Source organism: Amphiura filiformis, chromosome 2, assembly GCF_039555335.1.
Source record: "Amphiura filiformis chromosome 2, Afil_fr2py, whole genome shotgun sequence".
NCBI lineage: Eukaryota > Metazoa > Echinodermata > Ophiuroidea > Amphilepidida > Amphiuridae > Amphiura > Amphiura filiformis.
The window spans coordinates 74,408,093-74,430,895 of record NC_092629.1 but is presented as its reverse complement, the minus strand read 5'-3'; the positions used below and the strand labels follow the sequence as shown (position 1 = coordinate 74,430,895).

At 35.6% G+C, this 22,803-nt stretch overlaps 1 protein-coding gene across 1 annotated transcript in view; it reads right to left on the bottom strand.

The window, feature by feature from the left end:
* The window catches only part of LOC140146607 (alanine aminotransferase 1-like), a 36,008-nt gene that overhangs the window by 4,070 nt on the left and 9,135 nt on the right, over window positions 1-22,803 (bottom strand). The window contains 10 exon segments of the mRNA XM_072168477.1: window positions 436-548; window positions 2,763-2,825; window positions 2,827-2,916; window positions 6,035-6,100; window positions 10,634-10,742; window positions 12,844-12,977; window positions 14,407-14,486; window positions 14,931-15,060; window positions 16,180-16,293; window positions 16,531-16,664. Coding sequence (XP_072024578.1) covers window positions 436-548; window positions 2,763-2,825; window positions 2,827-2,916; window positions 6,035-6,100; window positions 10,634-10,742; window positions 12,844-12,977; window positions 14,407-14,486; window positions 14,931-15,060; window positions 16,180-16,293; window positions 16,531-16,664 — 1,033 coding nt within the window.

Here is a 22,803-nt window from a genome sequence, read left to right as displayed (position 1 = left end):
TTATCAGACAGGTTTGGCACTTTTTGGCCAATGTAGCACAAACACTGTATAAACAAGGATGTGTGCTTCTGATTGGCTGATTGAACCACATCATGAAAACCTATGGAACACCTCATTTGTTAACTAAGCAGTACATCATCGCCTGACCTGGCCTGATTTGGGTTTTTTTCATGTAAAAAACTAAGTCGTGTTGATAGGACTTCCCTGGTTTATTGGTAACTGGGATTTAAAAGCGAAATTTTCATCCAGCATTTCAAGCTTATTTTGGCACAGTGAGAGTCGGAATAAAAATTAAAAAGTGGGGAAAAATAACCCATTCTGCATGGAGACATACTTGTTTTGGCCGAACATACTTTAACTGCAATCCATCTTACAGATATGACAGGTAGAGACGGCTCCTGTGGAAACCCACCCAGGCTATGAAATCACACTTACCTAAAATGATATGTGCCTTCTACTTGTCCGAATCCACTGCCAGGGACAACACACACACCTGCTTTCTCCAAGAACTCAAAGGCATAGAATGCATCAGGGGCCATACCTTTTTGCTATAGAAACACAATTATGGACAATAACATTATAATAATACTGCACAATGTATATGCGACATAATATAAGTTAAGTCTATTCAGTATAAGATGGTACATGACCCTGTTCTTTTCCACTTAAATAACTATAATTATACATCACAGAGCGATATTATAAAGTTGTGGCCAACATTTACTAAAGCTACCACTTATTTTCATAAAGTTTTGTATACCATTTGATCTGTGTTTTCCCTGGGCACCCCATGTAGTTTCCAAAGGTCACATGCTATCTTTTTGTGAGCGGACTATAGTATGCGATGGATGTCAGCTAGTAAATGACAACTTCTCCCACCAAACCCAGAATCCCAGATAATGTCACAAAATTTATGATTTGGAGATATGTCCAAATTTAAAATGCTCACATTGACAGCTTTAAAATAATATCACATATTACTTAATCCTTTGCCCTTCAAAAATACATCTTTAGCTTAAAAAGTTTCTTTGTTATCTATCAATTTTTGACATGTTTATGTTTGACATGGACTGTATCTCAAATAAGCCTTGGCGACCTTATCCAGGTTTTGTGGGAGCAGCTCTCAAATACACATGATACAAATGAATCCACTAAGGGGGCTATCATTAAAACGCATCACACATCACCAACTTTCTCCAAGAACTGAAAGGCATATCAATGTATCAGACATGTAAAATAAAGTGTCTAATTAAAATAGCACCATCTGTAGATTAAATGTAGACTAAAGCCATGATTTCTCCGTGATACAGAAAAACGGAAAAATTCACGGAATTCGGGTTGCGCTCACAGAAATTTGGAAATGCAGCAAAGAAGTGAAAAACTGTGCAAAATGTCTACCTTTTGTGTTGGTTTGCAAAATAGAACAAAGAAAAGTGATTAGCAGTAATCAACCATTAAACAATCCATTCTAGCATTAATTCTAGGCCTTCGATGCCAGATTCTGGCCATACTACAGTAAAATCTATTACACTTTTAAAACATATTTCATGATTTGTTTTAACTCTTGAGTTCTTTATTGTGGAAAACGGAAAATCACGGAAATCGTCCAGTTTGTAACACAGATTTTAAATTTTGTAACACGGAGAAATCATGGCTTTAATGTAGACTTCTACTTCCCCATGGTGCATTTAAAATTGGGTAAATGAACCATGAAATTACTACGTCCTTTGGAGGGGGTGTTAAGCCTGTGGGCTTGTACAGAACGCCATACTTGTACATGTATCTTGTAGCTAGGTTTGAAAAGAGTAGGGTAATACTCTCTGTCTCAATCCATCTTAGTGCTGTTTAGAATCACAATCTAAGTACAGACATGATTTGGAAGAAGAGAAATGATTCTGATATCCATGATAAACAGCCGATAAACACAACTACCATCACAGAATTGGAAGATACTCCATAAGCAGGGTTACAAAATCTATAAACAAATTAACAATAGAATTATTGGTGGAACTCAACTTGGTTTTTGTGATTGGGTATATGAATTAGAGGGAAGGAGAACGTTTAAAATAAACTGTTCCAAAAAATATCCTTACACTTGGAAAAATAATCACAATTTCACAACTGAACCATATTGGGGTAAATTTGGTTTTTTTAATAGATGCACTATCTAATCCGGCACATTATAACAACCCATTGAATCCAATGTGACTTTAAGAAGCAAAGTTACAAGCATTTGATTAGACGAAGGTCCAGTTTTAAAAGTGACAAACTGGCCTATTCAAAACTCCACAGACTACACATCTGGTTTGAGTATGGTAAATGGCTAATTTGTGCGTGCCTTTAATTTAAAACAAAAGGAACAAAAGAGCTGACAAATAAAATGGAAATTATGAAAAGTACAGAGAAGTAAAAATGGAAACATACTGCTTTAAACAAAGCTTCATTATAGAAACTGTGTTGTCTCTTTGTTGCGCTTGTTGGAATCTTTTTGCACCATAGGCCAGTTTGTCACTTTTAAAACTGGACATTTATCTATTCAATTGCTTGTAACTTTACTTCTTGAGGTCAAATTGGATTCAATGTGGTGTCATAATGTGTAGGATTAGATAGTGCGTCTACTACAAAAACAAATTTACCCCAATATAGTTCAGATTTGAAATTGTGATTATTTTTCCAAGTGTAAGGATACTTTTTTGGTGCAGTATACCAACGCCATCAAGAGTTAAAAATATATAACCAATAGAATTATTGGTGGAACTTACCTTGGCTATTGCAATAGCTTTCTTGGGCAGATGAATTTGAGGGAAGGAGTACATAGCCCCATCACTGGATTGCACGACACGCCTCCACAGCATTGAAGCCATCAGCAACTAATTTGGCCTTCAGTGCCAGATTTGAAAGCACCTCTTTCCTTTCCTAAATGGGATAGTAAAAACAATATTGTGCATATTACAATTTGTCAGCCGCAACACATAGTGGCGTGACGTGAAGGACAAAATACGCTTCCGAGCTACACGCTTTTTGAAGGATATGCTACTAGTAACTGAGTTGATACTCCCCCACTGTTATCTCTCAGTGGCCTGATTCCATTTGAAATTGAAGTTTAAGGTTCAAACTATTAAACTGTATCTTTTTAAAGGCCAGAGTAATGGAAGACACATCCATCCACGCCTGAATTTGAGATTTCTTGATATTTATCAACACTAAGATGTATTCTTTCACTTGAAACTGATAAAATACAACTTGCTAATATTTACTCGTATTTTTGCTTGATTTATTTCACTCGTTTCAACTCTAAAAAGTCACATGGCTCAAGACAGCTTAGTAAATTGGCGGGAAATAATGAGTCAGAAATGCGCGAATGCAAAATATTGTGATTACGCGCGCGATTCGCGTGGCGTGACGCGGCGCGACTCTGTGCGTATGTCCAACGCAGTCAAGGCGCTTTCAGTATGTTGTTAACGCCAGCAAATGTGGTGTAAACAAAACAAAAATTTGGAGTCAAAATGCCACTTAGATTTTTTAATTATTTTGAATTTTGGTGCACTGAAAGCAGACATTATAGATTCATTGGTGCAAAAGATGCATATTTAGACCATGCACCAGTTACAGCTTTTACAAGCGTGAAAGTCTTACCGTTTTAAAATATAAGGACGTTTTGTGCATAATTTTGACATTTTTTTACAAAAACATCGATTTCTCAGAGTTCACTTTTGACAATATTGCACGATTTTTGTGACAAGATAACTCGAAAAATATGCAAGCAAAAGGTAAAACTTTTTGCACTATCATTTAGAGTACATCAAAGTCTAGGGAAGGTTTTCTCATTTTTTCAAAATATTTATTTTAAACAAAAATATACACCATTACGTGCAATTTTTAACTTAATAGAGTGACAAAATTGCTTTTTTCACATGTTTTTTTTCAATATTTCGAAAAAAGAGACAAATTTCTAAAAAATAAAAAAACCATCCCTAAGTTCATATCTCTTCTTCATGAAAAGCTAACTGAATTTTTTTTACTCCGAACGGATTTTTTTCTAAGTGGTCACAAAAAAATTGGGGTAAAAAGTGAGTTTTTGTGATTTTTTCAAAAACTAGTGATTTTTAAACAAATCTGACGTCACCATGAGACTCCTTGACTCATTTCCTTTCCAAAAAAGTATAGTTTTATATACTTTGGACATATAATTAAAAAAATAATGATGCTCGAAAATGTCCATGTTCTCTCCCATTACTCTGCCCTTAATAGTTAACAAGGAATGATATATAGGATATTATACATGTAGGATAATAGCTGGCTCTAAACCTATACACCACTATGTGAAACGGAAAATTTGGAAAATCACTCTACGCCACTATGTTTTGCGACCGACGAATTATGGACCTGACAAAATGAGACATAATGGTAGCCTAGAGATCTCTGTAGTGTTACATTATCTATTCCCGAATAGTATTCTGAGGAGGAGGGGGGGGGAATGAAGCACATCAAATTTTGGGAGGGGTGACAAAAATGTTTGGCTTCCGTACTTGCATATCTCTCAGGTTTAAGGCAAGTTGAATTTTGTATATTGAAAGTCAGTTTGAACTTTTAAAATTATTTTATGTCCTCGATGTGAAACTTGATAATTTTTCAACTTGATACAGCACATCTGCAGTCTATCAGACATGGCATGCAATTATTATAAATCTATGTAGCAAAGTTGTTCCACCAAGGAATGTTATTGGACTGATAATGAAAAAGGGCTTTCCTTGATGTAATAATGATGATTCTTAAATATATCTTTATCTTCAACATCATACCATGGGTTAGAAATAATATTAAGAAACACACTTTTGAAGCAGTGGGGCTGGCCACCTTCTCCATGGATGTTTACCACCTAGGGCGTCCTCGATTTAAGGCTTGCTGATTTTACGATTTTACGTAAGCTGCACTTATTTCATTTGGTAATGTGAGTGGCACTACTAAGTATCCCCGAGATTTATCAGAACTTATTTTTATGATTGAACCAAGAGCTGTAGGCATTCTTGTATTATTTGTGATATTTGTACAATGTGTGAAATAAAATGCGTTTTTAACAAATATATAGTGTGAATCTGTCTGATTTTTTACCCTTTCTGATGTTTTAATAAATTTATAATTAGAAGATATCACAAAATATTGTTCATTCCACACAGTAAATGATCATTTTAAATGGTATTCATTTACTTGCCCCGCTCCCCTGAGAAAAGCACAACCCGATAACCGTGCGTAAGCAGTTGAAGGACTGGTGGATCAAATCTACACTATATACAAGTAGTAAGCGCCATAAACATGATACGATTCGATCGGATGATTTTAACGTGACGATAACATGCATATTCATGATCGATGAATGATGAATTATTCATAGATAGTATTTATTTCCGCATTTTAAAGAGATCAAGCACTAATTATGCATTCAGAACTGGTAAGACTGATTTACGTTGAAGTGTTCTGATTGGTCCGCAATGTTAATATGAATATTTATCTCGAAATGTCAATATGAATATTAAGTAGATATCATGAATACGTAATGAAGTTCGGTCGTCTTTCATCTTTGTCAGGTCGAAGTATATAATAGTGATTGTGAACCATTCGATCGGGAAAAGTGGTGGCGCTATATTAATAATTAATCAAACCAGCAGGGACACGATACGATGATTCGATCTTTATTGAATATTTTTTTATGATATTTTCTGATTACTTTAAACAAACAGAAAGAGACAAAAATAAGATAAATGAATACATAATATTTTAAAAATGTATTTTATTTGACAAAACATTTTACAAACAATACAAGAATGCCTACAGCTCTTGATTAACCTACAGTGCCATGAATACGTAATACATAGCAAATGTAAAAGCTACAAATGCAGGTTAATATATTGTAGATAGGTTCAGCTTACATAATTAAAATCAGTTAGCCTTAAACTGAGGGTGCCCCAGATAAAAGTTGTTGTAATAAAGGGCTGTGTCTCTTATAGTCTTGGTATGAACAAACAAACAAACTTACTGCCATGTGATTCTCATAAGATGGTTCCCCTTCTCTTGGAGGATTCACTACTACGTCCATTACAGCCTGAAATAAAAATTAGAAAAGATTTGAAAAATACAAGGTTAACTCAAAACCAGTATTCCTTAGCTTAATTTATGTCTACGCACTGTCACTTGATACGTTGTAGCAATTGGACTATCTTCTCTTATATTTTGCACTCTCGGAATTAACCAAAAGATATTTTTTAGTTTTAATTACAAATTCATATTTATTTTGCATTTGGTCTCCGGGTATATTTTGTTACAATTGTGTACATCCATATCAAAAGAATGCACTTGTTGCAAGCTATATGTCTCATTTTACATAATAGCTAGGAATAAATACCAGATTCATCTGAAGTGGCAGTCACTTGAAATTATCTGCAAGTTATAAGGTTTAGGAATGTTTTCTGTATTCCTAAACCATGCAACTTGGAGTTGATTTGAAGTGACCTCCATTTGAGATGAGTCTGGTATTTATTCCAAGGTATTAAGGTAGGAAACTCGGTTTTCACACGTCGGCAAGGAAAAAATTATAAAAAATATTCCGCCTCCTAGTGCACACCCCTTGATTTTTATGAGTAAACTAAACACCCCAATGCTTGAAACCACAAAATATTTGAGTTGCTAATTTGCATTAATTAATAAATATCAATTAATTAGTTCAACCTTAATTTTACGACTAATAATTATCTGATTCCAACTTTTACTATCGGAAAAATTGTAAATAAATATTATCTAAAATCTCTCGCCAGCTTTTTCGCCTAAGTCCATTAATTACGTAATAGCACATGTTTCTAGTCTGTGAAAATATTGATGTTGTTAAAAATTTATTTCTGCTTAAAGAAGCTGAAAAGTAACAAAAGCTGGCGAGAGAATTTAGGTAATCTTGTTGTATTTAACTTTCAATTTAAAAAAATGTCTACATTAAGTCAATTTTTGTGACAATAATTCTGAAAATCCCCTATTTTAGGCATTTTTTACAGAAAACACTTTTGCGTGTGTATGTGTCCAAATATTACGTAGTAGGTGGCAAATTTCATTCATAAAGAAAGATCTATTCATAACAATTAATCTTTGCTACTTCAAAAGTCTCTGACCAAACACTAATACTTTCACTGGGTGGGAAAACACTATTCAGATAAATCCTTCAAGGGTAAACAAAACTTTTTTCCACTAAACAGGGAGTCTTATTAAATATTGTTGTAATTTTGCTTGATGCCATCTTCTTTTTTGTTTGCTCACGAGATGCGTGTTATCGCAATTGGAAAAAAATATTTAGGCGATGCCCAGCGCTGCATTGGCTCCTTTGGTTGTAGTTTGTACAGCGTTTAATGGAACAGGTCCATGGCGAAATCATGAAATATACCCGACATGTAAAACCCAATAATAATGGTTCAGTTTTAGAAACATGCATATCTCCACTTTATTTATGACATTGAGGTATTGGATATTTACCAAATGGACTGGTAAGTTAATTGTGCACGGAAACTAGTGAAACTTGGGAGCCAAATAGCTCCGTATAAGCGGTGTGTGTATGAGTAAAGGGAATGCTCACAGCTGAATTCCTGGTGACAACCCTTACCAAAGTGGAATACAAATTATTATTCCACTTGTATTCCATCTGTATTCCTGGCCTAATTTTGCTGGATTTATGGTGTAGGAATGTATTCCTTCATGAGGAATACACTTATTGGAAACTAAGGAATACAATATTTGTATTCCTCAGAACATTTTGGAATACATCTTCCTGAAACCTGTATTCCTCATTTGTATTCTTTGCAATCAAGGTCATATGAGGTCAGCTTTAATTGACCTTTTCGGTAAATCCCATAAGCCTTTGCGAGTACACCTAAGAACTCGTCATTCTGCGTCACGCCGCTCAGCGCCGATGCGCACATCGTTTATCGAACATCGTTACTGCGCATTGCAAGTCGACGTGACGTCAAATGACGAGTTCTCAGGTGTACTCGCAAAGGGTTATGGGATTTACCGAAAAGGTCAATTGACAAAAAGGTGCATGATGGGAATATATCTCTAATCAGCCATTTTGAAATTGGCATGACTACAGAGAAGATGTGGAGTCATTGTTTGGGGATATTTCACCATTTTCCAGCTGTATTACAGGCCTTGTTTTTCACTAAAATTGGGATGTTACTTAACAATGTATGTAAACCATGTAACTATATAGATTCTTGTTTAAGGTAAGCTTAAAAATATGATTGCATCTTGCAAATTAAGGTATTTTGGTTAATATTGTGTATTATAGACATGTAGTGTCTCAGTAGGGAGTAGTCTAGCACAAGGGGAGGGAGGAGTACATTGGCATTAAATCATGCAGCTATATAATTTCTTATTTTGTAGATAATTTTTTTTTGATGTAGTATATATAGCAAGTTACTAAAAGTGCTTTGTCAGGGGAATTGCCATTTGGTCTAATACCATTCCGTCTAATAACCGTTTCGTCCAAACCTATTTCGTCTAAACCCACTTGGTCTATATCTACTGTGTCCACTAATCATTTAGTCCTTTAACCGTTTGGTCCGATAACCATTTGGTCCGATACCCATTTAGTCTAATAACTGATAAGTCTAAACCCATTTAGTCCAATAATCATTTAGTCTAATAACCAATCGGTCTACCTCCATTTGGTCTAATAACCAATTAGTCTAATAACCATTTCGTCTAATACCCATTTGGTCCGACAACCATTTAGTCTACTAACCGATTGGTCTACTAACCGATTGGTCTAATAGCACATGTAAGGCTACCATTGTGTGCGGCTCAAAACTTCAGTACAATCATACAGGTCATATTCCGGGGGGACTCACAGTGGTTCTAAAGGATGGCGTCTGTCGGGGTTTCATGACATATATTACCATCCCAGGCCCTACTACATGTAGTATTTAGCATTTAAATTTGCAAAAACAGGAAAACACATTTCTGTTGAATTGATAGGTATACTGGCCCATGTACCACCCATGGCACCCGCTGATGTAGCTATAGAAAAGACATGGAAAAGACTGCCGAAGGACAAATAGCCCAGCAAAATATCAATTTAACCCATAACCAGTAGTAGACGAAATGGCAATTTTTTTAGACGAATCGGCAAATAGACAAAATGATATTAGACTAACTGATAATTAGACCCAACCGTTATTAGACCAAATGGTTATTAGACCAAATGGTTATTAGACCAAATGGTTATTTAAAAAATATTAGACGAAATGGTTATTAGACTGAATGGTTCTTAGACCGAATGGTCAATGGACCAAACAGTATTAGACTAAATGGATATTAGACTATATGATAATTAGACTAAATGGTAATTAGCCTTTCTGGTGATAGACAAAATGGATATAGACTAAATGGGTATTAGACCAAATGGTATTAGACCAAATGGCAATAGACCCTTTGTCATGCTGGTGCATGATTCCTGGAATGGAATGTATTCCTGAGGTGTATTCTCATTTAAATATTTAGGCTCTCAGGAATGTAGATTTGTATTCCTGGAGTGTATTCCTGAAGGTGTATTCTTTCTGATCTCATTTAAATAATTAGGCTCACAGGAATGCATTCGGAATACAGATCTGTATTCCTGGAGTGGAATGCATTCCTGGAATGGAATGCATTCATGGAGTGTATTCCTGAGGTGTATTCCTGGGGTGTATTCCTGGGGTGTATACTCATCTCATTTAAATAATTAGGCTTGTGGGAATGCATTCGGAATACAGATCTGTATTCCTTGATTGTATTCCTGCCCATATACTTGTTAAGAACCATGCACTGTATTCCTCTATTTTGTGTATTCCTCATCTGTATTCCAGCACGTCCAGGAATACAGATGGAATACAAATTTGGAATACAGCTGGAATGTATTCCACTTTGGTAAGGGAATTTCAAGGGCCCGGGGAGCCGCTGTGCACAAGTGTGTTGAATTTTGTCGCTCGCTAAATGTTATAAAGCACTGAGAATTTCATATATTCTTACTGTACAACTTATAGCATTCTAAAAATTTCCCAGAAAAATCAGACAAAAATGTTCAATGAAACTATGCTACGCAATGTTATTATTTTATTCATACATGCACGATACTATTGTGATTGCGCAATATCAATGAAACGCCTAAGTTAGTGAAAATTGACATTTCGTTTTTTGCGGATTCTGAACGATTTAAATGATGCCCCGATCTGTAATTTGGGGATGATATATATTACAGGATAGGGCACAATTAAGGAAATTTTGAGGGGATTCGGTGCATGACACGATAGCCGACGATCCGACCTTAAGTAAAAAGAGAAATATGTAGCAGCCTACAAGTGCATTCTTATGGATGTACTGGTACACATATTTAGTACACATATCTACTCTATACTCAGCATTCATGGGTTATTGCAGTTAAAATCTACCCCTATATGGAAGATGTGACCTTGAATCTCCAACGCATGGGTTAAGATTCCAAATGGAGTTACCCATTCAGGAAATTCCATTTCAAATTTGAAAGATTAAGGTCATGTCTTCTTTATGGAGTGTATGGATTTCAATTGGAATAGCCCAACATTGTATTTTGTAAGCTTACCTGACCAGTGACAGTAGGGCAAAGCTTGGCTGAAATCAGCTTATACAACATGGCCTGCACACCTTTGTCTACATTGACCAACTCGGCATAACCACCTCTCTGGCCGCATCTGTAAGGACAGTAAATGAGTAGTAATCCATGTTAAAATTAAAGACCCCTTCAGTGATCTCAGCGCAAGTGTAAAAGTTTAATTGTGTATAAATTGCTTAAAGTGAAGGATAAGTCATTCAAATTGTCATTCTTGGGGCTTAAAGCCATATTATAACATTTTCAAACAAAATAGATTAGCATTTCTTTGCCATAAAATGTTAGCTTTTACTGTCAGATATATCCCTTTTATTTTTGAGCCGAACAACTACGGCAAAGCAAAGAAAATTGAATTTACTACCAGCGCACATGTCGCCAATATGTTTGTTGTGTATATCACCGTCCCGCATGCCGTGTACGTACTGTGTGTTATGAACATTGTGTATGCGTTCGACTAATAATTCCATCGTAATAATAAAGCGCCGGTTCCGGCGTTCTATTCAAAATCTCGGATTTTGACAAAACTACAGCACCTCGAGTCTTGATTTTTGCAGGGTATATTGGTTTAATAAAGTACAATTTAATCGTGTAAAAAAAGGAATTTTAAAAATTTAGTGAGGGCGTCTTCCTCAGCAAATGTTATAATATGGCTTTAGCCAAATATGAGGTTAATTTGGTCAGAAACCCACATACAGGCGTCAACATTCCCCCGGGATCTATGTCTATGGACTGTACCTCTAAGTCAAAATATACACTGAACTATTCATGGCATGTTGCAACATATTTTGATCGGGGGGGGGGGGGGACTCATGTATAAAAGTTGTAAGAATTGTAAAATATTTGTGAAACTAACCCTTAACAAGGATTTTACTCAAATAAATACACCATAGGCATTGAAATTTACCCCTAAACACGAATAGACATTGTAAAAACACCCTAAGCGAGGATTTAGTTTGAAATTTGCCTCTACACAAGGATAGACATTGCGTGTGTCAGTATGAGTGTCATTTAGTGACAGCGGTATCGGTATAAAGCTTAAAATAAATTGACTGTTGAAATCGGCTCCGAATTGTTAAAAATCTGGTTTGTAAAATCTCTTGGAAACAGTTTTTTTGTGCCAAAATACTTGATAAATAATAATGGCTGTTAATTGGGTAATTTTAAAAAACTACCCTAAGCAAGTATCGTCCTTAAAAAAACACCCGTTCTTGCAAAATGAGTGTTTTCATACCCTAGTCGCGTATCCGCGCGGATCCTCGTTTTGCTTTTCAAAACCACCCTAAATCTGCATTTTCTTTCATGTGGATTCTTACACAACTTTTATACATGAGTGCCCGCTGGATTTTGATGTACAAGTGAGTGTACACAAATAAATTGGTTACAGCTCTGTTGTTGAACAGTCACACAAACATACAGCCAAACGGAAAAGTGATTACATAGTCTTCTGCCTTATCATCCTAGACAATAATACATGTATGTGATGAAAATTAGGTAAAAACTTTTCACTCATTGTGCTCCCCCCTAAAACCTAGCTGTAGTCTGACATTTTTGGATGCAACAGACATTGCAATTCTGGCTCCGCAGCAAGGTTTAATTCGCTTGCAATTTTCCTTTTTCTGCTGTGATATTGATCAAAAGTCAATTAGTTTTGTTCAGAACTTTGTTCTTCTCAACACATTTGTCACTGCGGAAAAGAAACAAAAAATGCAGAGAAGCAAAATTTCTGCTGCGCAAACAAAAACCTTGAACTATACCGTTTGTTAATGAATAGGCTATTCCAGTTGAAATCCATACATCCCCGGAAAACATGCACATACAGCTGTAGATTATAAATATTTGTGTAAGATTAACCCTAACGCTAAACGTGGTTTTGGGCTATCGGAAAGGAAAGGGGGAACGAAAAAGGAGAGAAGATGAACAAATTTTTGAATTGGCACCCTCGGGATTCGAACCTTAGACCCCTCTGTGCCACGCACAAGATCACAGACTTGTAGCTACAGGGGTTTGGCTGGCCCGGCCAGAGATTCCCTGGGGTATATGACTTAGGCCAATTATGTCATGCCCGACACATGCAATGCATGCATGCGCAGTGGTTTCCTTTGTAAGATTTTTACGGGTTAGAGTATTGGTCATGTCTTTTAATTCAGGGTGTTTTTTCAACTGGAATGATCCAAACCACTTACTCTCCCATGTATCCCTTGGACGTAGAATGAAACGAGGCCAGCTCTTGATTAGAGAACTCATCACCTAATTCCCTCAACACCTTCTTGAAGGAGTGGAACTGACTACCTTCTGCATATACATTGTCTTGGTACACCTGTGATAAAATGAAAAACGTCGAGAACTCATCAAAACCTATGATCTTGTAAAAAAAAGTCTTAGAACACACTTTTGTGTCAAGAATGGAAAACTGACAGCCCCTCTTCCCTTCTTCTCTTGAGAAAATGCCAATGTCTTCAGCACTTTTCCCAAAATTGATAGATGGGGAGAGGGGAAGGGTATATCATATTTTAGATATCCTGTTTATTCCTAAACATGATCTACAGTAATTCAATAATATTGAAAAAAAAATTGTGCATTGAATTTTAACAGCGTGTGCAGAGAGTTCAAAGTATTTTAGAAGCAGGGAAAGCGAAAATAGAGAACTTATCATTCGACTCTTTCCAACTTTTTTTGAAAAACTGGCTACCTTTGAGAAAATGAAAACATGCATATGAACACATTAAAAGCTATTAGCAAAGAAAGTGTTGTATTTTTCTTAATAGTGCACCACACTCAACCTAAGCCACATCCATACAGTTAGACTAAAGCCTCCATTCCTCCGCGATACGGAAAACGGGAAAAAATCACGGAAATTGGAATTTGAGCACGGAAAATCGAAAATGAAAAATTCTGAAAAAGTAAGCTTAAAATTGACAGAAAAGTAAGAATTTTCTTGAAAAAATATTTAAAACTATCCAACAATTTGTCAAACATGAAATAGCTGAAAATACAATTTCCAAGCATAACAACTCACTTTAAATCACCCAATACAACCCCTTGTCTCAGTACATGTGCGCTGTTGATGTTGCATCACATGGTTGGAAAATAACTGGGCCAGGTCGATCATGACAGCTCATGACCGCAAACACTACACTGTGTACTACACTGTACATGTACATTGTACATGTGCTGTACTGGTTTACTGTGCAAGCGTACCGTGCTTTACGTATGACCTCCTCGTGGCGCATATAATTAGCAGTGAACTGGCTGAAACTGGATCACGGAGTGTGCGCTTTCAGTAGTGATTGACTGAATGCATGCCATGTGCGATTTGTTTGTGTAACGTTCTTAGTCAATTCGCTGATTGGTAGGAAGTTTTTATCAGGAATTTTTAAATTTATTCTGTATGAAAATGGCGGCTAGTGGTCGGGGTAGTGCTAAACTTGGAGGTGCTACTTTGTCAGCAAAATACAGAGCAGATGAAGCGCAGTTCAAGGGGGATTTTTACGTTGACGGCGGTCAGATGTTCATGTTGTCATTTTGCTTTGTAAGGTGTTTTTATAGGGATTTATGAGTATAGGGATTTATGAGTAAAACGGAAAATCACGGAAAATGGCAAAATTGCAAAACGGAATTTTGATTTTGTAAAACGGAGAAATGGAGGCTTTAAGTTAGACATTTCAAGTTGCACTGGCATTGGTATTTTACTTGTTATGAATGTCAAATTGGGCAGCCGGACACACAGTGAGCTCTTGCCAACATACCTCATCAGCCATTAGAAACAAGTCTTCCTTGTGACAAAATCTGATAACATCTTCAATATTCTGCCTGCTTAGTACTTGACCTGTGGAACAAAATCATACACATTATTCAATATTCATATCATCTGACATGTTAATATTATTACACAGTTCAGAGTTATAATAAGTAATAGCAACTAAAAGCAGCACTTAGTAAGGAAGCCAAACTTAAGATGCTTCCCTGGTATGGTGTACGAGGGGTGTATATTATTACACGAGGGGGTGTATATATGAATGTCTTCATTAATTAAAATTTAAAAACTATTAAGTATGGACAGTTTGGTGAAAATACAGTGTTCACTTTTCAAATATTTTTTCCACTTTTCTTTAATAATTTTTAGTTGTTTTGTAAGGGTCCAGCCTTTGTTATAACCATTGTGGACTTGTTCTGGAAATGAATGATTTTGTTTTGCAGCCAACAAGTTTTACATTTTTTAACAAATCCAGATTTCCGGAAAAATTCAGAAATGTAGTATCTCTGTACTAACCAGTGGGGTTGCCAGGGTTGATGACTACCATAGCAACTGGTTTACAGTGTTTTCTTGCTTCATCTATCGCCCTCTTCAGCTCTGGGATCTGTAGACTCCAACCACTCTCTTCATGCATATAGTAACTAACCTTTATATAATCATTAACAATAATGAAAGGAAACACATTAATAGGAACGGTGAACAAATTAGAAATTTAACATATTTGGATCACTTGATTTAGAAAATATCAAAGAATGTAACTAGCACTGCAGCTGATGACACAGCCGGAGAATGCACCCCAGTGCATTAAACCCGGAAGTGAAGCTGTGTAATTGATTGTGAGCGTGCGCAGTAAGCAGACAAGGGTAGAGTTAGCGCAATTTGCATTTACAATATCTGTGGAAGCCCGGATCACTGCACAAGGTACATGTATGAATGATTGGGGTTTTGTATTGCTTTACAATGTAGTTACATTTCTCTCAGGTTTCTACAGAAATATGACACTGTAAGGGCTCAAATGTACACGTACCACTCCACTGTTATCATCACTGAGAGCCAAATTCATTGTGACACCCAATCTTGAGGGGTGGTGATGATGTTTGATTTTGGTACCACAGCTTGCCTTGTGTTTATATCGACCATTAATTTTACCTAACCAAAACTGATCACGCTCACATGACAAGTGTATAAAAATGTAATTGGGGTCAATTCAGGTATGTTATTCACCCTGTCAGGTATGATTGAAATGATCAAATTCTTTTGATACAGAATATTCACAAAGTGAGCAACGATGAGGGCAGGCTCAAAATGTGATACGATCAAGCAAAATCAGTTGAAATTCGGAAATATTGATTTTGAGATAAAGCCAAACAAAGGCAATATTTCCTTTTGTTTCCTGTTGTTTTGGAAACTCTTTTAATTGCTCATATCTTTGGAACTGGTTGTTCAATTTCAATGGGGTTTTCTGCAAAATGCAGCTTTGCAAATGTTTTAACTATCCAATAAGAAACTGAAAATTTAATATTTGCGAGTTCCCGACTGATTTTGCTTGATCACATCACATATGGAGTTATGAATGTGGGCAAGATCACTCATACCATGAATCCCTTGAATTCAGTGCGCACCTGTACAACATTTATTGTGCAACATATACATATAGTACACACCCTGACCTTTATCACTGCCTAATATTATACCTGTACATTTTTTTGTAGCTGACATGGCAGTTCTGCTTATCAGGAGGTGACTTACATGTAAACTTACTTACCGGTATAGCATCAATTTCCGCTATTGTTGCAGAGTAGAGAGGATATTGTGGGATTGGGATCATAATACCGGACCTAGTCTTCCCTTCACCAGCAGTCAACAGCTTCAGTACAGCCTGTAAAGAGATTAATAGATATATCAATCAATGAATAGAGATATCAATCAATCAATCTATCAGTCAATTGATCAATCATTTCATCAATGAAGCAAAATTTAAACCTGACCTAGTCCTCTCTTAGCAGTTAACAGCTTCAATACAGCACACAGCAAATCAGCTTGGTTACTGGGAATAGCACAATCTCGCCTCTATGTATTTGGTACATCTTCCCTAATAACATGGGGTGTCACTTACCCTAATTCCTTCACTGGCTCCAGCACACAGCATAATATCAGCTTGGTTACTCGGAATACCCCCATCTCGCCTCTCTATGTATTTGGCAGCATCTCCCCTAATGATATCTATACCTGTGCTCTCACTGTAAGAACCTACAAAATATCAATTGATCAAGGGCAAGTTTAATCAGAATGTCGATCTTAAAATTAAGTGTATGATCTAGATCACAAGAGTTGCAATTCTTTAAGTTGCAAAATCCATCATAATTTGTGTTGCAATGAAAAATACATGAAAGGGTTTAAAATCAACTTACTGAGGACGCAATACTAATATGGATCAATCAAAGACCTATCTGGGTGTTTTTTGTTTGTTTTTTTTTGGTGTTTTTTTGTTTGTTGTTTTTTGGGTTTTTTTGTTGTTGTTTTTTGTAACTTACAACAGACTAATGTTACCAGGTCTTGTCATACAGACACTTTATTGACCTTTTTCACTTTCTATGCATACATTTCTGCACCAGGATGTATCTCCAAGACTACATTTTACTAGATCTGCATCCAATGGGTAACTCACACCTTGTGAACTCAAATTTAAACAACTCACACACTTCCAACTCTACTATGTAACTCTTTAATAGGCAGGCCTCATATCATACCATCATTTAGAATGGTGCTTTGCATATATATGACTGAGGTGCACTGATTGTGAATTTGCGCAGGCGTAACTTGAGACTAACTTGTAATGTACTATGAGCTGCTATCATAGCATAGGAACTTTTGGTTGAACCATTCTATCACACATTGATTCCATAGTGGAACCCATGTGGTAATGACATTTCTAGTAACACTAGGATCTCAACATATCATCTGTCATCAGTACATATAGTGCTTTAACCTTAAAATATTTGTACATAACTGAAATGAGCTTTGAATGTCATGTGTAAACAAACTCATATCACTATACTATGATCAGTTCTTAATAGGTGGAAATTATTCGGTTTTTGTACTGCGCGACTGTCAATAAAATTCCAACTTACGCACGCGTAAATTCACAAAAGCACACGTCTTCACGCAAAAACGCAAAGCGCAGTTCGCGTAACTGCTGCGCCCAGCTGTGTGTACGCCAGTGCTGTACGGTGCGACCATTTTAGGCGCATTGGCGACTAGATTTTCTCTAATGGCGACTAAATATTCAATCCCTGGCGCCAATGGCGACCAACTATTGAAGCTTTTAATCACCAGCAAATGCAAAACATGTATCTGTAATGTAGCATTCAAGAGTAGAATGTATATGCTGGTCGCATGTCATAAGTTGGGTATGCAAAAAGGGTGGAGGGATTACACTTTTCTGAAAATTGTGATACAAATTTGATTGGCTTTCCGTAACCCCATATCCTACAGCAGTGGTTGATACCTCATTTTAAGCCTAATTTTATACTCTTTCAATCTACTGAAGCATATAATTATACATTATTCAGTAAAAAAAGCACATCAGTTGAAATGAAAAATGCCAGGGGTGGAGGAGCAGGCGGATGTGGAGCAGGCGGATGCGGGAGTGTGCAATTAAGGGCCTAGATGTGAAATTTCACATGTCAGCATGTCATAACTACTGGTTATTTTTTCAAATCTAGTGAGGGTTTGATGTATTGACAGCTTTGAATGTTGAATTTGTACAACTAAAACAATTACTGACTACTTAAGGTGGTACTACACCCCCTGATAAATTTTGTGACTAATTTTGCATTTTTTTCAAAAAGTAACTACAAAATTACTACATTTTGTGTACACACTGGTAACAAAAGTTATGTATATTATTGGGGCAAGGAATCCAATATACTTCACCGAAATTTCAGTGATTCAAGACAAAGGGGTTCATTATATAAGTTTAAAAATTAGGTACATTCTAGGGGTACCTCTTTTATCATAAATAAAGTATACCGCTTGTCTCGAGTCACTGAAATTCCAGTATAATAATTTAATTTACATAACTTTTGTTACCAATGTGTTATTATTTTTTGAGAGAATGAGAGAAATGCAAAAATAGTCACAAATTCATCAAGGGGTGTAGTACCACCTTAAATGGTTATAATGTTCCATTTTTTAAAATTTTTAATGAAATCCTAGTTGAATTTCAGTATTTTTAGCAACATGCTAATGTACATTTTTCTTTTTGATATTCATTTCCTTAATAATAGAATAACCGCCTCGCTAATTACTCGTAAAAAGGTCATTGACCTTCACAATGTAATTAGCATACGCATAAATTATTTTAAATAGTTCATTTGAAGCATTAATGTATTGAGACCATATCCTCCAAATCTGATGACATTCTTGCATAAAATAAAAATTTTACAGTCATTTTTGTAATTGAGGTCCGATTTGAGAAAAACGCATTTGAAAATTGAGATTTACATACACACCTGTGTATTAATTAATTAGTAATTAAGCATTATCTCTCAAATTAAGCATGTGATAAGGTTAAAATGGTGTTAATTATTAGATGTTGTCAATATATACAACATATCCAAAAATTCATTTTTTGTCATTTTTGACCATGTAATGGAAATTGTACCCAACTTATGACATGCGACCTGCTATGAATATATATGCATTTATCATGTCTCAATGGGGACTTCCTGGAAAACATATATACATGTAGGCCTACACTGTAGGCTACATGCTGTATGGAGTATGTAGCGTTCAATGGGAATATGTAGATTGAATACAGCAGCTATGAACATTCAATGCACATGGCTGTTCAGTTGGCACCTCAGATTTTTTACCTGGGAGCAAATTATATGGGCGCCCAAATTTATAAAGTTAGGAGCCATTGGCTCCTCAATCAGGTTTTGCACCGTACAGCACTGGTGTACGCCGTTCTATATCAATCCAAACAGTTCTTAAGGGCTATTTCATTATAAATGACAACATTGAGTCCCAAAAGGGGTCAAAATTCAAACTCATTTATTTCATGCAAATTCATTATCATTTCAAAGTTCAGATGGTGTGTCAATAATTCTCAAAATATTAGAGCGTCAAACCCTCAGGAACCATTAAAAAAATTAAATTGAATTTTTGCTGTGTAAAACATAGCTGCCGTCTGGAGGGGACATTTTTTTTAACAATTTAATACACAACTTTGAAAGAGTATATGTAACCAACATTGGGTTCATACTTATTCATATTTAGTCTGTAATAATTGTTGTACCGTAAAACGGGGTGAATCGGGACAGTTTGGGCATGGCTTTAATTGTATTTTTTTCTTTGTAGCTTCAATTGCCACAGTCATTGGTGCATTTTATGTCCACACATGAGATCTACATACTGGTAATGTTAGATTGAGTGGATTTCAAGTGCTTTACCTCTTTTTTGGGGTGATTGTCCCGATTCACCCCGAGTTTGGGGTGAATCGGGACAGCAGAGTCAATAGTATTTGATGTACGTTTGACTTCGTTTTGTACCCTTTATCCCCACAAATGAGGTGAATTGGGACATTAAACAAGTATTTAAATACTTCTCTAATAATTTAGAACAATTTAACAACAATTGATGTCATGTTTACTGCCATAACTTGGATGTATCTTTGGTACCCTCAACTGGACTGGACTTGTTACGGTAAAAAAAGTAATAAAACTTTAGACCTTCACATTTCATGTTAAAACTTAAGTTTTCATTGTTCTTTTCTTATCACTACTTACATAAGGTAATACTACAGTGTTTCTTACCAAATAAATACTGCATTTCTCCCTAAACATTAAAAAAAAATACCGATAATCATGTGTCATTTTTAAAGGAAAAAATAACGAGTGAGCTGTGACTTTCAGTCAAAAATGGACAACTCGCACATATTGCAGACAACTGTTAAATGTTCTTGCTACTTGCATGTGATTTTCCATCAATAACAATTATCATGTACATACAGCCTAAAGCAAAACAACCTTTCGCCAAACACATTATGGGCAATTTAGCAATACCATACTGGTACCAACTTGCAACCAGTGCCATTAAAAACAACTCACGAATGATTTCTATCAGTCCAACAAATTGAACATTGGCAAACATTTTCCAACTCTAACAGCAATATTCAAAGCATAATTTTAACTCAATAATTACTGGAACTTCAGGATAAGACTAACAACATTATAGTTCAAATGGTTGTCCTCCAAAACTTTTTTGGGTTAAGGGTGGGTGGCTTTCAAATTTGTTTTTCTAATTTTCTAATTCTAAGTCAAATTATAGAGCTACCCAATGACCTGTGCCCAATGAAGGTGCAAATAGGTCTGTTTTACCAATACATATCTTAATACAAGTTATACCATTAAAGATACAAACAAATTAATAACAATATTTTAAAAACAAAGTATGTAATTATTTAAAACCTGAAAATCCTTTCAAAAAATTATTTCTGGAATTCTGAAAATTAGGTGTGGTAAAATTGTGTACCGGGACAGTAAAAACTCACTTCCTGTTTTTAAAATTAGTGATGGGTGGTACCGGGTAGAGGACAACTAACTATTACAGGCTTAAGGTGATGCCACATAGAGAATAATCCAAACTTAATACCATTAAAGCTACAGTACATTGTGTCCCAATTCACCCCGTTCTCAAAAGTTCAAATCTGAAAAGTACAAAAATCAACAAAATTAAAAATTTCTTTGGACTAACCAAATTTTCACTTTTACAGCACATGTATGACACTTTTGTGAGGTCCCTGTGCATTTCCAGCTCATTTCCTCCAATGGTTCCACTGGGAGGGATAAAGTTCTGACCACATCATTTTTTTGGAGCAATTGGAGGAAATTTTCATTTTAGTGTCCTGGGCTCCATATTTCCTGTATCACATGTGCAAAGCCACCATTCTGATACTGACAGTCCATTTTTTAACATGGGAAGAGAAACACACAAAACAATCAATTAGGTTTGAAAAATTTGGTGTCAAAAAACTTTTTTGTGTTTTGTCCCGATTCACCCCGGTGTCCCGATTCACCCCGTTTTACGGTATGTTCCTTTACACTTCAGTGTCTTAAATATGCCAGTTTCAATATAAAACAATTAGTAAATTGATACTAATCCAGATAAATGGTGCAAAATTACTACATATTTTAAGGATAAACTTTATCTTCACATGAAAAATTCATGAAATAGTCATTTTGTCCTGCCCAATAGCTACACTGATGCATAAGTGAGTATTCTCGTCAATCTGTTGTACTAGTCATGGAAAACCTAAAATAAAAGACCCTCCTGTGTCATTTGTTCTGGATAGGACACATTTTTAACACATAATAAAGCATACTTTAACTTTAGAAATAGCTGCATCAATATTATTGCATCAATATTATTGCATAAAAGATCCCCAGCATTTAAAATCCACTACAAACAGGGTTAATATTCTGGTTAAATTAGGAATCTTGCAATTTTTAGCTAACCGAAGTTCAATGCAGAATAATATCATATGTGTTCTCAACAACTGGACAATAATTTGAACACTAAAGTGGTTTGTAAGCATAATTTGCAATAAAATGCAAAAATTTCTTGTGGGTTTGGCTCTTTGAAATTTTTATTTTTTAGTTTGTTTACCAATTCATGGAAATGACATAATTGTGCTGGAGAGGACATTTGTTAAATTGCAAACAGAATCGTGGATACAGGCTTGCAAAAATGCAACAAATACCAAATCATGTGCCACCTTGGTAGAAGGAAGACCACTCTTCCTCTACAAATTTCACATTCTATGATATAATCCTTCTTATTTCAACAATTAGTAATTAACTTCAGTTCTGGAGAGGACAAATTTTTAACGCTGAACTGTGGTATCAAGAACAAGTGGTCTACTGTATGTAAAATAAATGAATTCCTCAATCAGTGCCCTGTCCCATCAATTGGTAATATAACACAGATTATACAGGTAGGGTAAGGGTTTATATTTCCTCTTTAATGTTTTAAAACAAAAATGGAGGCATGAATTGGAGAGGACACTCATTTTTTTTATTTAACGCAAAATGCCAATTTTGCAAGAATCTACGGAATTTTAACATTTTTGCACCAATTTTCACCATTCAACTTGCATGATGTTCCACACATATCATATTTTCATTGCAACAAGCACATTGCCATAGAATGTACCTAATTTTTCAAAGAATTAATTCAGAATACATGGGCAAAATGAAATGGGACTCCAAAATTGGGTTAAAATGTACCTTTTGGCAATTTTTTTATACAAAAATAGACAGAATTCTGTAAAAATGCTCATGTAGCTTGTAGTTTGTGGCATACTTAGAATTAAGTTAATAACACT